At 45.8% G+C, this 15,220-nt stretch overlaps 1 protein-coding gene across 2 annotated transcripts in view; it reads left to right on the forward strand.

Annotated features, from left to right (window-relative positions):
• ATG4A (autophagy related 4A cysteine peptidase) overlaps window positions 1-15,220 on the forward strand; it is a 68,997-nt gene that overhangs the window by 43,517 nt on the left and 10,260 nt on the right. Inside the window, exons 3-11 of one of the 2 annotated variants that reach the window (XM_036840999.1) lie at window positions 343-414; window positions 2,536-2,634; window positions 5,022-5,123; window positions 5,346-5,418; window positions 7,770-7,849; window positions 8,559-8,746; window positions 8,868-8,946; window positions 13,152-13,297; window positions 14,768-14,824. In XM_036840999.1, coding sequence (XP_036696894.1) covers window positions 343-414; window positions 2,536-2,634; window positions 5,022-5,123; window positions 5,346-5,418; window positions 7,770-7,849; window positions 8,559-8,746; window positions 8,868-8,946; window positions 13,152-13,297; window positions 14,768-14,824 — 896 coding nt within the window. The remainder of the gene's footprint in view (window positions 1-342; window positions 415-2,535; window positions 2,635-5,021; window positions 5,124-5,345; window positions 5,419-7,769; window positions 7,850-8,558; window positions 8,747-8,867; window positions 8,947-13,151; window positions 13,298-14,767; window positions 14,825-15,220) is intronic. The other variant, XM_036841000.1, reaches the window with a different exon arrangement.

Below are 15,220 nucleotides of genomic sequence, written 5' to 3' on the forward strand. Positions count from 1 at the left end.
TCAGCAGGTTATCCAGGATCCTCGCTTTTCCAAGTCCTTGTCTTTTGGCCATGTGACCCCAGTGTTAAGTACCTGTTGGGGCTTTGGCTCTCAGTGAGAAGGAGGCAGGAACCACTCAGCATCATTGTACTAGCCAGGAGCTCTGGTCAAAACATAGGTGGGAGGAAATGCTGAAATTATTTGGCTAAGATGAGATTGGGTTTCCTATGAATTTCCCTTAGCCTCATAACAATGGAATTGACTGGTTATTTGAAATTGAGTTTGCTGCTGGCTCAGAAATCAAAGGCAGATATCTTCAGATGGGATACGATGATTTAATTTTAATTTCACATTTAATTACAGAAAAATCTAAGCTGTTGTCTGATATAAGTGCTCGTCTATGGTTTACATACAGAAGGAAATTTTCACCAATTGGTAGGTATATCATTTATTATACTGTGCTTTCTTCTTTGTAGATAGCTTTCCTGAGGTTATCAGTGACATCATGGAAACCTCAGAACTAACAGCTCACTATGGCGAAGAATTTAATTTGGGGGAGTAGTTAAGTCTTATGCTTCATCCAGAAATTTCATTGCCGACATGCCTCATCATGTATGGTTCCATGGTGTTAATGTGTAATGCCAGTATACTTTTGAGCCCACCCACCTCCAGGTGTTCAAGCACTTAGAAGTGTTACTTGTTTTAATTCTAAGAGCAAGGAAAAAGTCAAACTTTTAATTTGGACAGTATCTATTAAATTATAATCCACTGCTTTGTGGAGCTATTTGATTATTAAAGATGGCTGTATCTTGAAGGAAAGAAAATAATTCCTTTGCTTTTTTTTTTCCCTGTGAGATGAAAACATCTTGCCACTGGGAGATGAATTATAATGGACTTGCTTGGAACTAATTCTAGTCAGTTAAGAGTACCAGCCGCTGTCTAGAAAAAAGGACAGTTCAATGAGCTAAGTGAATAGGATCCCTCCAGAGAAAATTTGTGAAATGTTTGCAAGTAGGGTGACCTCTTCCTAGTCTCGTGGTACTGTAGGAAAGGATCACCAAACTCAAATGGTGGAAGCTATTCTCCTAAGAGGAAACCTGTCTGACTGATTTTGGTCCAGGACTGGACCTAGTAACTGGAGTGAAATCAACCTTTCTGATAAGTGCCAAGAGTGAAGTTCACACAGACAGTTTTTTTTTTTTTTTTTTTTGCTCTCCACAGGAAGTACCTGAGCAAAATACACAAAAGAACAATCTTTAGTACCCAGTGATTCTAAAGTGTTAAACTTTTTTCTGGGTGAAGAGATCTTTGCAAGATTTGAAAACATTTGCAGTTCAACTCTGACAGTGTTTCGGAAGAGATGATCTTTTTTTTTATGTGGGCTTCCTTGCATCTTTTCCATACTGATCTGGCCCATAATCCCACCATTAGCAAGAGCCAAAGGACTCCCCTTCCAGCTCACAAATTGGCTCAACCTTCCCCATCTTGCTGTAGCAAGTCTCCTTCAGTCCCCACAACAAAAGGAAAGGAGCGGCCACCTTGGCCCACTTGTCTTACGTGGTTGATGACCCCCTTTACAGTTAGTCTTGTGAGACCATGCTTATAGCATACTTTTCCACTTCCATGTTGGGAAATGAAGCAATGAAAGCAGAATGTCTCCTCCGCCATCCAAGTTATCTCATTTCACTGGTACCTTGAAAAAGGATATTGAGCTCACCCTGGCCACGTTTATGGGATTTTTGTTACATCAAGTGTTCTTAAAATGGAACCCGTTGTCTTATTAACTGGCTTTGTGCCTTTTAAAAAGGTAGTACATTTCTAATTTATTAGTGGTATTTTTAATTATGACCATACTCATAACACCAAATATTTACATCATCCTGAGTGGGTTGTAGAACACTTTTATACTCTCTCTTCCAATTCTTACAATATCCACTAACAGTAGGCAAGGCATGTGCTATTATCCCCAGTCTACAGATGAGACTTGGATTAGGTAACTAGAGACTGGTCTTCTGATGCCTAATCTAGGACTCTTTCCTCTATTTTACATTCTCCTTCTTACTGTTCAGACCTTCATAATGTATATTTAGAACAGTCAAGAGCCTTCCAGATTTCCTTGACCATTTTGATAATCAAGTTTGGTAGCATTTACTCCTTAACTAAGGTAAGATTGCCCTCCCCGAGAAGTGAGTTGTGAAAAGTCAGGTTCGGTCAAGCAGATGACGACACGGCATGGACTAAGTGTTGGTAGTCATACATGGTAGTCATGTACCAAAACTGCACGCATACCTGGATGTCTCTAGGCAGAAAACATAAGGGGCAGGTTTTGTTCATTTGTTTGTTTTCCTTTGGCCATAGAACCTGTTTTGGTTAACTCAGCATTATCGTTGCAAGTTCCACCCTGTAACAAACCCTGTTTGATGTCTGGCTATATCTCTTGCCTCTCTATTCCGAGTATGTGTACCTGTCTGTCTTGTATGATTCCCAAATATGCTGATGTTTCGGGAAAGGGCAGTTCAAGGAACTCATATTCATTCCCATCCATTTTGCCAACAGGGGGAACGGGCCCTTCGTCAGACGCCGGCTGGGGATGTATGCTACGCTGTGGACAGATGATGCTGGCTCAAGCCCTTATCTGCAGACACTTGGGCAGGGGTGAGTTAAATTTGTTCTGGAAACTGCCTCGGAGACCTCTGCAGTCGCACTCGCCGCTGGTAGTTTAGCACTGGTGCCGAGGGGACAGAGCTGCAGGTCCTGAAGTGCTCTCTGCCAGTCCAAGTAGTGGGGCTGACAAGTTGGCAAAACCTCTCGTGAGAAGGAAACAGCCGGCATTTCCCTGTGACTCACCAAGCCGGAGACTTATTTTCCTGGGACAGATGAACGTTGAGGCAGGTGTATCATTTAGAGTTTCCATCTTCACTATTGTTCGCGTGAGTCCTTAAACAGGTCAGATAACAAAGAGAGCAGGAAGAAGGGTGTGGTGGTAAGTCTGTTTTTTGACCTCATTTAAAATATCTGCCTAGTGAAGGATGTCAGTGACCTAAAGGAAGTGCCTAATGAGGGAGCTATTTTGGTTTGGGTTCACTGATGATGTCCATTCGATGATGAAGAAATCCTTAAATTAGCTTCCTTAGGAGGCTGCTTCATTAAGAACCTTCCAGTAATCACTGTTGGAACTCTCGAGTCTTGCTTTCTTAAGACATGCATGTGCTTCCCTGTCGGCATCTGTAGGCTGACCTTGGGTAGATGCCAGTTCAGGCACTTGGGTGAAAGTCTGGTTTGCCTTGGGGATGAGGGAGTGAAAGAACACCTTGGATGAGATTGGGCTGCCGAACTCATCGGCTGTTCCTCCTTGAGATTCAGAGGTACAGAAACGTCGCTCCCTGTCCGGGACTACGCAACCTCACACATCCTCCTGCGGTTCCCAGAGAAGACTGGGGAAGGGGCTGGGGAGGGTTTAGGGCTTCGTGCCTTCTTTTCAGGGTTTAGCATGTTCTGTGCCTGTGTCCCCTGGGTAGTATCATAATTTCTGTTTTACAGATGAGGAAACTGAGGCTCAGGAAGTAAGGTGACTTGCCCTGGGTCAAACAGCAAGAAGGCATCAATCTGGGAATAGAATGCAGGTCTTCTGACTCCTTGTCCAGTGATTTCTCTACTGTACACATACTTCTTGGAGCAGATCGTTCTTCCTGTGTAACTTTCTCATTTATGAAACACTTCAAGATGATTCTTCTGGAAGTGAATTTTGTGGAAAGCAAACTGGGGGGAGAAAACCCCACAGTCAGCAATCTCAATTGTCTTAATATAAAAGCAAGTAGCAGGAAGAGTGTGGAAATAGATCTTGTAGCTAAGACGAATGAGAAGATGTAATTTTATAAAGAAGTATTTTGGAGTGTTTCCTATTCGGTTATTTTACAGTTGAGGTGGGGTGTTCACTTATCACCGTCATCAGTAAATATTTAGTGGTACTTAGCAGCCGGCTAATCAGGATTTCCCCCAGACTTGGACAGTTTGGTAGCTGATGAAAAACAGTTGGGTGCTGTTCACCCTTTGAAGACTGCTGGATACGAAGTTTAAAACTTTGGTTTCAGAAATACTAGAAGCAAAGAGAACTAAAGACTCCGGAGATAGTGGCCTTTGGCTTCAAGTAGATTTCAGTTGTGAATTCAAATGCTCTCTAAAACCTCAGGAGAGAAATTTCTGTCTTGGAAGCAAACTAAGTCTCAGAAATCTGTCCCATTAGACAGAGTTCCTAGAGCTGAGGGAAGGGGAATAGTGTGTCCTGTCCACAGCAGTGACGACGAGAGTTTTTGCAGTTGTCCTCAGTAAGCGATAAGCAGGCCCTGTAGGATTTGGGGGGGCTGTGCCTGAGGCACAGACGGGATCCCCACAGATGTAATTATTTTAGTTTTGGTCATAAGGAAACCTGGAACACCTGATAACAAAGGTGTTTGTTTTTCCAAAACTCACTGTGGCCTTTTTAAAAGGTTGTGTAAAAATGGCAGCATGCATTTTTAAAAAAAGCTTCCTTAGTTGCAAATTGTGTATATTCCCCTGGGAATAGGTGTGTGTCAGAAGAGCACTTCCCCCCATGAGACTCTGTTGGCAATGCTGCCAAAATATACGGACCAAAGCCGTTGCTGTCTGTGTGGACATGAGACATAACAGCGTCTGGGTGAGACACGGATATACTGCCAGGTTTTGTGGTGACCTCCTGTTCACTGAGTAGCTGACCAGAAAGGCCTTGTGACACTGTCTTCATGTAACATTTATCCAACTCAAGCTCATGGGCTAAGTCAATTCCTTGGTCAACTTCTTGTTTTGCTTTTACTTTATACCCACTGAGCCTTTGAAAGAAATCAGTTTCCAGATGTCTTGGTCATCAACATTAAAGATACTTAGGAATGTTCTGACCTGATCGCTCCCACCTTCTACATGTAACTCCTTTGTTTTCCTTCTAACCTCGTAGTCACAGTAAGAGTGCAGAGATAACAAACGGTTATAAAAATGATTTTAACTCATTTTTTCTTTTTCCTAAAAAGACTGGAACTGGGAGAAACAGAAAGAACAACCCAAAGAATACCAACGAATCCTACAGTGCTTCCTAGATAGAAAAGACTGTTGCTACTCTATCCATCAAATGGGTAAGGTCACATGAGTAGTTTAAAGGCTGTCTCTCTGTTCTGTAGTTCAATTAAGAGGAAAGGAAAACTGTATGTGAAATTCAGCTTACATTGCCCGTACTTGCTTTTCTTGTCCCCTGCTTTGTATGTGGCTCTACTAAGTCGTCCCATCTACTTATTTATGCAAAAAATTAGGAGTTTGTGGTTTGCTAACCTGTTTATTATTTTTCCACATAAAAACAGCACAGATGGGTGTAGGAGAAGGGAAATCAATTGGCGAATGGTTTGGACCAAATACAGTTGCACAGGTGTTAAAGTAAGTAAAAGAGTCTGGCATGCGCCTTATTCTACCATCTCCTATGCCTCCCTCCACCAACTCAACATCCCATCAACCCAGCTGTTCCTGCCATCCCACTAAGCCACCAAACATCTGTACCATTTTGCTCAGATAGTTCTTTGAAATGTGTAATGTGTGTGGGCAACTGTCTTGGTAAATCACAGTTATAGTCATTGGTACCAGTCTGTGGGGAGGCCCCTCAGGACTCATTCCTTATCCCACTTGTAGATTGGTGCTCACATGCTCAGCCATCAGCCTGAGGGTCACTTTGAAGCCAAAGGGTTTGCACTAAGCGGGGAAGCCTGAGCCAGCCTAGGCAAGACACAGACTCCCACCCTGTATGGTATAAAAAAAAAATTCTTCACTGATTCATTCAACATTTACTGGGTGCCTCTGTTGCCCTAAGTACTGAGTGCACAGAAATAAACTAGGTGTAGTTCTTGCTTCAAGGACCTCACCACCTATTGGAGGAGACAAACCCCAGGGGAGCCTTAGAATCAGTTTGTCATCTCTTAGGAGACTCAAGGTACCCCAGCATGGTACTTTCGCAATTGTCCTGTTAAGTCTCAGAATTCACCTCCCACAGCAAGAGGCGACATGGAGAGGCCAGGACCAGTGCTTTGGAAATGAATGGGGTGAGTGGCGTCAGCACCTACACCTGCAGGCCGTCTCACCTATTGTCACTCTCCTTTCTGACAACCTATCACCAAATGGGAACTCCATGAGGGCAGAGATTGTATTTGCCTCGTTCACTCCTGTAATATTAGCACATGAAACTACCTGGCACATGTAAGTGCTCAGTAAATACTTGATGAATGAATGAATGAAAATGGCAGATAGAATCTGGGGCTGGATTTAGGCATCAGAAAATTGAAACTGTCTAGCCTCCTTTGGTAGCTACTTCAATTCCTGGGCTCTCTGGCGTGTGATGATGGGACCTGCTCCATGCAAAATACAGATGGGGCACTGTTTCAATTATTAGCCAACCTTCAATGAACTGGAATGCTTTGTAAATGTGCTTTTGAGAGGAGTAGTCTGGACTTCCTGGGGACCCAAGTGAAACCTGTATCTTTGCATTACTCTTTGCTAACAGGGCAGCCTCTCTGAGACCACTTTCTTACCTTGGTCCGTAGTGGTTTTTGGGGCAGTGTTGATCTGCTGAGTGAGGACCTGGTGGTATTTCGGGAACCACTGTAGGAACCCAGGGCAGAAAGTGTAGAAGATTAGAATGGCTGTGCCGAGCCCAAAACCTAGCTTGATATGGTTGGTTTATAAATGACATCCTTCAGAATTTGCTTCTTTCTTCTAAATTTTGAGCTTCCCAACAACAAGCAAATGGAAACATACATTTTTAAAGAATTTAAGTGGGTTCTGAGTCATCGTGATTGTTTTTAACAACAGTAGATGATGATGATGTCGTCATTATTATTTTGGGGGAAAGATACTACATTAAATGAAATTAAAATATAATGGTAATTAACCTCTTCTTGGGAGTTACTTTGGTTTGGGAGAGAATGTGTCTTTTGTTTTGTTTTGTTTTGTTTTGTCGGCCATTGAGACTGGGCTTTACTGCAGAATTCCAGAGTAGCCAGGGTAAACATGTCTTCTTCAAACTGGCAAGAGGAGAAGGAAATAAGGGAGAAATAGACAAGGTACTTTACTCAGACATCAGATAATCTCTCTTTTAAAGGGGTTTTCTTTCTAATCTCCTCTGAAGTCATGCACTTCAGCATGCTCTGTCTTCAGCTGTTGACCAGCAAGGCCCGGCACTGAAGCCATCTGCGGCCCAAGTCTCCTGGGACGGCATCCTTACCGCATGTGGGAAGGGACAGAAGAGATCACCTCTCTCTCTCTCTCTCCCCCTCTCCCTGGATTTCCCTAGAACTTATTGTTTGTATTATGTATGCTCCTAAACAAATATATATATATATATGTGTATATTAATAACAGTTTTCTTTTTTTGGAAAAAGGAGTAAGTCAGAATGTCTCTTATTTAAGAAAAGAAAACAAAATCTCTTGGGAGAAGATGCACTGGTAACCTCTCTCTTTCGCCCAGTAGGAGTAACATCCTTTTGCAAGGCAGCCTTTTCCATTTTGTAAAGCAGGCCTTCTTTTTGAGGTGCGGAAACAGTGCCTCTGGCATTCTCAAGGTCCCTGGACATAGAACGTTCCAGAGCTCAGTCAAGGGAGCCAGACCTGACCTGAATCCCAACTTCTCTGTGGCTCAGTGTTTGGTACTGTCAGGAACGCTGGGCATACATAGGTTGTACTGCTTCCTGCCGAGATGTCCATCTTCCCCAATTGTGACTTCATTGTATGTTGCTTTGCAGAAAACTTGCTTTATTTGATGAATGGAATTCCTTGGCTGTTTATGTTTCAATGGATAACACCGTGGTTATTGAAGATATCAGTGAGTCCCGGGCCAGTTTACCTTCTCGGGTGGCTGGGTGATGAGGTTCTTCCTCACCATTCAGAATGTGTGTGTGGGGCGCGGTGGGAGAGAAAGACAGAAAGCGAGGGAGAAAAAGAGAAAGAAGATGCACACACACCCGCATTCCCCCGCCCCCCGGCTCTCTGGCCTGCCCATCTAGCAGGACGGGGGCACAGGGCTCCGGTTACTCATTCCCTGTGTCCCTTCTTCTCTTCCCTCTCAGCTTTCTGAAAGGGAGAAAACAATTAGAGGATCTCTGCTGCCCCTCAGTGAGGTACCAGACCCTTTCCCTGCAGGTCTCCCCGAGTGCGGGTAATCAGTTAAACCACTGACAGGTCTTCTGTGGCGGTCCCCCCTGTGCTCCCTGCCACGGGGTTAGAGGGACCCACAGATACGGTCCCTGTTTCCAAGGCCCTTGCAGGCTAGTTGCGAAATGAGATTCTCCCAGTGAGCCCATAATATCTGACAAGAGGTAAGTGAGCGTTCAGTTGCCAGGAGGAGGAGAAGTAAGGGCTGGAGGAGGGGCCTGGGCTTCCCGTAGGAGGTGAGGCAGCCGGGCCCCGCTGGCAGGGGGGAGGGCCTTCCAGGCAGTGGCTGTCATGTGAGGTCTCCTTTAGTTTTGCCCTTGGCACATCTCCTAGGGCTGGATGCCCCTTATTTACCCAGCTCTCTTGTCTTCTGTTTCTAGAAAAAATGTGCCGCACCCTCCCCTTGAGTGCCGAAACAGCTGCTGAGAGCCCCCCTGAGTCTCTGAATGCTTCGACCCAGAGTAAGGGCCCCTCTGCCTGCTCTCCAGCCTGGAAACCCTTGCTGCTCATTGTGCCCCTCCGCCTGGGCATAAACCAAATCAATCCCGTCTATGTCGACGCCTTCAAAGTAAGTCGCACCTTTCCCCAAGCCGCTTGCTGCCCGCCCATCCCACCGCCATGTGAGCACGGAGATCCGTGAGCAGCAGTCCACAGATGAGCTGAGAATCTTGCGTTCTCTTTCCCTCCAGGAGTGTTTTAAGATGCCACAGTCTTTAGGGGCATTAGGAGGAAAACCAAATAACGCCTATTATTTCATAGGATTCTTAGGTAAGAAAAGAGGAATCACAAGTAAGTCATCATGGGCTAGGGGAGGGTGGGCAGAAGGTCTGCACGGGAGACCAGGCAATTCCAGTTTTAGGGGGCCCTCACCTAGCCTGGAGATGCTGTGGCCTCTGGGCAGCTCATCTTGTCTCTGGCCTGGAGAGTAACGTTTACCTGTGCCTGACAGAGAGCAGATCCCCCTTCCGTGCCTCTGCTTCACTGCCTCTTGATAAGATGGTTCCATGGCTTCTTTCCCACTGGACGGCCCCAAGGTCATAGCATTGCTTCAGCACCTGTCTCTCTTTCCTGTGGCGCCCAGGGTGGCAAGGTTTCGCTCCCCTGGCCTCGCCGATACCCCTCTTACTGGGGCTCGGGCGTGCGGGCTGGGAGCCGTCCTCTGGCTTCCCGGGCTCATGCAGCCTGGGCTGCTAGCTTATTGTTCAGAGCCCTGACTCTGGTGGGAATAAGAGGAGGTGAAGACAGAGGTATCCCTTTCCTGATGCTGGAGGCTAAGCCTTAAAACGACTAACCTCCTAATGTGGATCCTGATGAGCAGCCCGGCATTACCTGCCTCAGTAGATGCCTCTGGAAACCCGGCCACCTTACTCACTAGCTGTGACCAGAGACATTTAAGGCCCTTGGCACACGAGGGGAGCTAGCCCGGTGCTTCTCAAACTTTAATGTGCACATGAATCACCTTGAGAGCCCATTATAATGTGGGTTCAGCGGGTCTGGGGTGGGGCCTGAGAGCCTGCATTTGTAACTAGGTAGTGCCGGTGCTGCTGGTGCCACACTTTGAGTACCAAGGGCCTAGGCACCTGCTTAGCGCCGCAGAGTAAGGGAGTGATGCGGTGAGGGAAGTGGGATACGGGACACCTCTCGCAGGAGTGGGCTTCGAGGAAGCTATGAGCTTAGAGAGCAAGGGAGAGCCAGAGCAGGCGTGGGGAATGGCCTGAGGGATGTGCAGAGGGCTGAGTGAGATGGGCTTGGTCACCTCCCCACTCATCTCCTCCTCGGAGATTCATGGAGGTGGGGCGGGTGGAAACAGACCCAGCCCTGTATGTGGCCAGTCTCCCACTGGCTAGCTGTGTGCCAGCAGGAAAAGAATGTCAGCTCTTTCAGTCTCAAGTTCCCTTTATGGAAGATAGGGCTGACCCCCAGCTCACCATGTTGTCACCTCACAGGAAAGCGCTCAGCAAAAGGAGCCAGCCTGACCCCAGCGCCTCTTTCCTCTGCTCGCTCTTTCTCTCTTTAGGGTAGGGTTTCTCCACAGCTGCTGGGGCTCTCTCGAATGCTGCCATCTACTGGTCGATCCTAAGAACTACAGCTTGATGGAACATTTGGAAAGTGGAGGCGTTTCTTTTTCTAAGTACAAACCCCAGTATTTAGAGTGTTATAAATTTAGATGTTCTCTGTTTCTAAGCTTTTGGGTTCCTGTCAAAGAAAATGTAGCAAAAATCTATTTCCTATTGTCCGTGCTTGAGGAAAAGGTGGAAACATTGGAAAATAATTTTGGAGGGATCTCAGTGAATCCTGGGCACCCTGGCCTCCTTTATCCCAAGTTACCCAGAGAGAATTTGCCAAGCTGGCATAGCCCTCCTGTTTCCTGGGGCCACTGGGTCAGGGAGACATTGGTGGAGTTGGACTACTTTTGAAAGAGATGTGAGCAGTCCTCAGTTCCCAAGACAGAGGTTTACATAGTGCCCATTTTCCCGTTAATTTCCAAAAATCCTTTGTTTAACCTTCACTTGAGGCTCCAAACTCCCCTCAACCCCCATTTTCTGACTTACCCCCTTACTGTATTAGGCTCAGGTGGGGAGAGTCTGGATTGGCAGAATGTCTGAAGGGAGAGGACAGATGAGAACTGCCATTTTCTGAACAAGGGACTCTGCAGAGGGTTCTCTCTCAATCTCTCTCCCCCTCTTTCTCTCTCTCTCTCCATGTATAAAAATATATATATTTATATTACTTGTCATTATAATATATTGTTTCCTATATTATATATAAATATATAATTTATATTTATATTATATAATATATAATTATATATTAAAACATATATACATGTATAGAGAGACATAGATTAATATTGATAGTTATATAGAGATGTATAGCTTTAGATAGATTGATTGATTGATAGAGTTAGCGCAACACCCCTGTGAGGTAGAGATCATTATTTCCATTTATGCCTAGCGGAAGACTTAGAGGGGTTGTTTCCTCAAGGTTACTGAGCTCAAAAGTAGCAAAGCCAAGATTCGATCCCAATTTGGCTGTCCCTGTCCACCACACCACATTGCTTCCCGAGTGCCCTCTTGCCCAGTGGGAAGCTGGGAGAAGCTCCTGGTGCACAAGACTATGGCCAGGGTGAGAGACTGGCTGGGAGATTTTTTTCTGTTTAGAATGTTTGTCCCCTGCGCTTTGGTGGAGGGTGCCACCTGGAGATCTGTCGCATGAGCCCAGTGTCTGCAGATGGTGGACCTGCCTGCCACTTCTTCTTGGGCCTCGTTAGAGACCTTGATTTAGTCCCCATATCATTTCTAGGGCTTTTTTGATCTCTTACTGTATCTCTTTTAAGCACTCTCAGAAATAGGGCAGCCCACAAAGCTCCACTACACACACACACACACACACACACACACACCCATGGGAAAGGGCCAGAGTCAGAGAGGACACTGTTATTATTCCCAGCACCTTAACTCAAAACTGGCAGGACACTCGGTTCTGATCCTGCTTTGGAGTCGCATTTTCTCGTGCACAGCTTCCTTCTCCCCTTCCCTTTCTATGGTCTTAGGTAGGCTTTCCTCTAAACGACCTGGTTGTTGCTCTTTATTGAGCCTTGACGCTTTTTTGATATCACTGGTCTCACCCGCCTGTGGTCTGGGGGAATATGTACCTTGACTTTCCTAAAGCAAGCCATATGGGGGCATTGATTTCCATATGCTCTTACACATGTATTTGTAGGAAAATCCTTTTGAGTCTCAGCAAGGTACATCTATGACTACCTTGCGTTTGTACTGTGTTGTAAGCAGTTCACAGAGGTGAGGTCTTCTCATTCTGATAATACCCTGTGAGGTAACTGGAACAGACCCAGTGACCCCAGTTTAAAAGCAAGAAAATTAGGACAGAGTGAGGTGGTTTGTCCTAGGTCTGCGACAGAGATAAGTTAAACTTGGCATCAGACATCAGAAACACTCTTGGCCAACAGAAGCACTTAGATGTACCCAAAAGAATCCTGGATGCCATTCCAGAGAGCGTCTTCGGGGTGTCCCTTCCCACCCCATCCTCCTGCCTCAGGCAGATCTCTCTCTCTGCTTGTTTAACCCAGTCTAGAACACAGAGGCCCAGATGGTGCTCAGGCCTGGACAGCGAGGTTGGGGTGACCCCTTAGGTACGTCAGCCTACTCAGTATGCTGCTGATGAGCATTAGAGAGACTCTCAACCCTTTGAACGTTAGATAAAAGTAGAGATTTTATTATCCCAAACTCCCCCCAGATCATTATTGGGCTAGACTTTTTCAATTTAATGAAGCAGCGTTTTTCCCCGATTTGTAACGGTCGACGAATCTCAAAGTGAGTTTTCCCAGCAAGGCGTATCTGTACTGATACTACTGTGACCATGGCAGTGCTTTCTGACAGGAATTACTGACTTGCTAACAATGACTAACTTGCTAGCGACTCAAGACCAGAAGTCAGCTCCCTGGTATCTCATCCGTGGCAGAGTCAGCATTCCCATTTCTTTTGGAGGCCAAGGCCTTTTTCCTTCCCAGATGTGCTCTTTGACCATAGGTCTAAGAACCAGTGGTCTAGAGCAAGAGGCTTTCCAGTGTTGGAAGGGTCAGGAAGCTCCCTGATGGCACCTGGACTCATGGCCTGGTGATTCCACCTACCACCTCTGGGCTACTGCTGCTCACCGAGCCCGCCATGTCATCTGTGGTCGCTCACTCCCCCCTCTCCCCAAACCTGTGCCTTTCCGCTTTTGGACTTGGACTTTGAGGAGATACAAATGCTAGGGCAAGTCTTCGCATTGAATGATTGGCTTTGGGTGCGGGTGGCTTCCTTCAAGCATGTGCACCCTCCTTCCGGCTTTCTGTCATCTCATTCTCATTGTCACCAAGGGAGGGGTTAGGACAACCAGAGCGCCTCATCCCAAGGACAGCAGTGCGGCCAGGGCCGGTGGTTCTTCGAAGGTTAAGCATGTCTCATTCAAAACAGGCGATGAGCTCATTTTCCTGGACCCTCACACAACCCAGACCTTTGTTGACACTGAGGAGAACGGAACAGTTGACGACCAGACTTTCCATTGTCTGCAACCTCCACAGCGAATGAACATCCTGAACTTGGATCCTTCCGTAGCATTGGTGGGTATCTGAAGGTTGGGTGGACCAAGAGACACAACGCTGCCCTATCACAGTTTGGCTCCCTGGAAGTTATCCAGATTGCTAGGTAGGGCGGCAAAAGACTGTTCGCTCCCCACCCCCACGAGAGGTAGTGTCGTGTGGTGTAGTGGGGAAGGAATGGGCCCTGAAGCCGAGTTACGATCGAAGCCGCTTACCAGCCATGGACTTAGGGGGAGTCCCTTAACTTTTCTGAGCTTCGGCCTTCTCATCCCTCCAGTGGGCAAAACGGTAGTTCCTTCCTTGCATGGCTGTATGAGTACACTGTGTGTAAGGCACATAGCACAGTGCCTGGCATGTTGTAAGCATTCTAGAAATGTTAGTCATGATCAGTGTTACCATCTTTCCCCCTTTTCCTTCTTGCTCTCTAAATATTGCCATCCAGGCACCGGGAATAAGGTGAGACATAGGGAAGGAGGGATAAGGAGGCAAGACCTCCGGGGTGGACAATGTCCATTCCTCTGGGCACACAATCCAGGAAGCTGCAGGCTTTCCCCCGCTGGAAATATGACTGCCGTCCACACATGGAAGGGACAGCTGCCTGGGAAGTAGCCAGTGGTTCTGAGGCCTGTCTGCATCCTCTCTACCAGTTTAACCCGATTGTCGGAGGGCCAGTGACGGAGAGCTGACGGAGTCCTCCTCTTGTTTTGGACCATTCTTTTAGTGCTGTAGGATGGTTCTGAGGATGGGGAAGGAGGCTGATGGCTCTCTTTATTCTTTTTTTTTTTTTCTTTTTTTTACCGCCAGGGAAGTCCCTGACTTTTTTTTTTTAATTTTTAAATTTTATTTTATTTGATTTTTTATACAGTGGGTTCTCATTAGTTATCCATTTTATACATATTAGTGTATATATGTCAATCCCAATCTCCCAATTCATCCCATCACCACCTCTTTATTCTAAAAGATAATTTCCTTAAGGTCAAAGCCACCTTGTTAAGTGATGCCTCTAGCTAAAAGTACTATTTGGCTTTTGTTTGCTGGTTTTAATGGATTGCTTTTTATAGGTAGGTATATTTGTGCACTGAATGTAATGGAATTAACCCTGTGCTTTGGAGATTGGTTTTCAAGTTACTATATCTCACAGTGTGAAGGGAGAGGATCAGGGAGGGAAAGGGACAAGGTAAAAGGGAAAGGGACAGGGTAAAAGGGAAAGGGACAGGGTAAAAGGGGAAGGGACAGAATAAAAGAAAGAGGCAGAGAGAGAGAGAAAATATGAAGATGAATGAGCAGATGTGTGCGTCCAGGTGAGGCACTGATCTAGGAGAGAGATAAGCTCAGACAGTCTTCCTCCTTGTTGCTGGGAGGACACATCCAAAGGAAGTGACCCACATCCTACATCACAACTCTGGGCCAACGGCTCCATCTTGCAATACAAAGGGCCTGCCTGGGTGCCCCTGACCAGTTCTAAGTTGTCTTCTTTTGCTTTCCCCCAAGGGATTTTTCTGCAAAGAAGAAAAAGACTTTGATAGCTGGTGTAGCCTTGTTCAGAAGGTAAAGATGTATGTTTTTCTTAGTCTTAAAAAACAAGTGTTATTCAATATAATTCCTTTTCAAGACGGTTTTTCATAGTAACATAAATCCAGCCTGATATGACTTTATCGCAAGAGAAAGAAACTAGGATGTGGGGAATTGTACATAACTTTGGGGAAACTAAAGAAAAACTTTGGTTTGCAATATGCTTAGTGTGTCAGGTGAGCGATATTTTTAACTACTGAATGTTCCATCTCATTGAGCCCGTGAGTCAATGAAATATTCAACTAATATTCTACCATTTTAACTTAAAAAGGCCAATTTCATATAGCTCAGCCTAAATTCTTCCTTACTCTGAGATGGTTGAAGAAGCCAAACTACTTTTCTATTTGTTTCGTGTCCATTTACAGTTTACTG

The sequence above is a fragment of the Balaenoptera musculus genome, chromosome X (assembly GCF_009873245.2).
Source record: "Balaenoptera musculus isolate JJ_BM4_2016_0621 chromosome X, mBalMus1.pri.v3, whole genome shotgun sequence".
Lineage (NCBI taxonomy): Eukaryota > Metazoa > Chordata > Mammalia > Artiodactyla > Balaenopteridae > Balaenoptera > Balaenoptera musculus.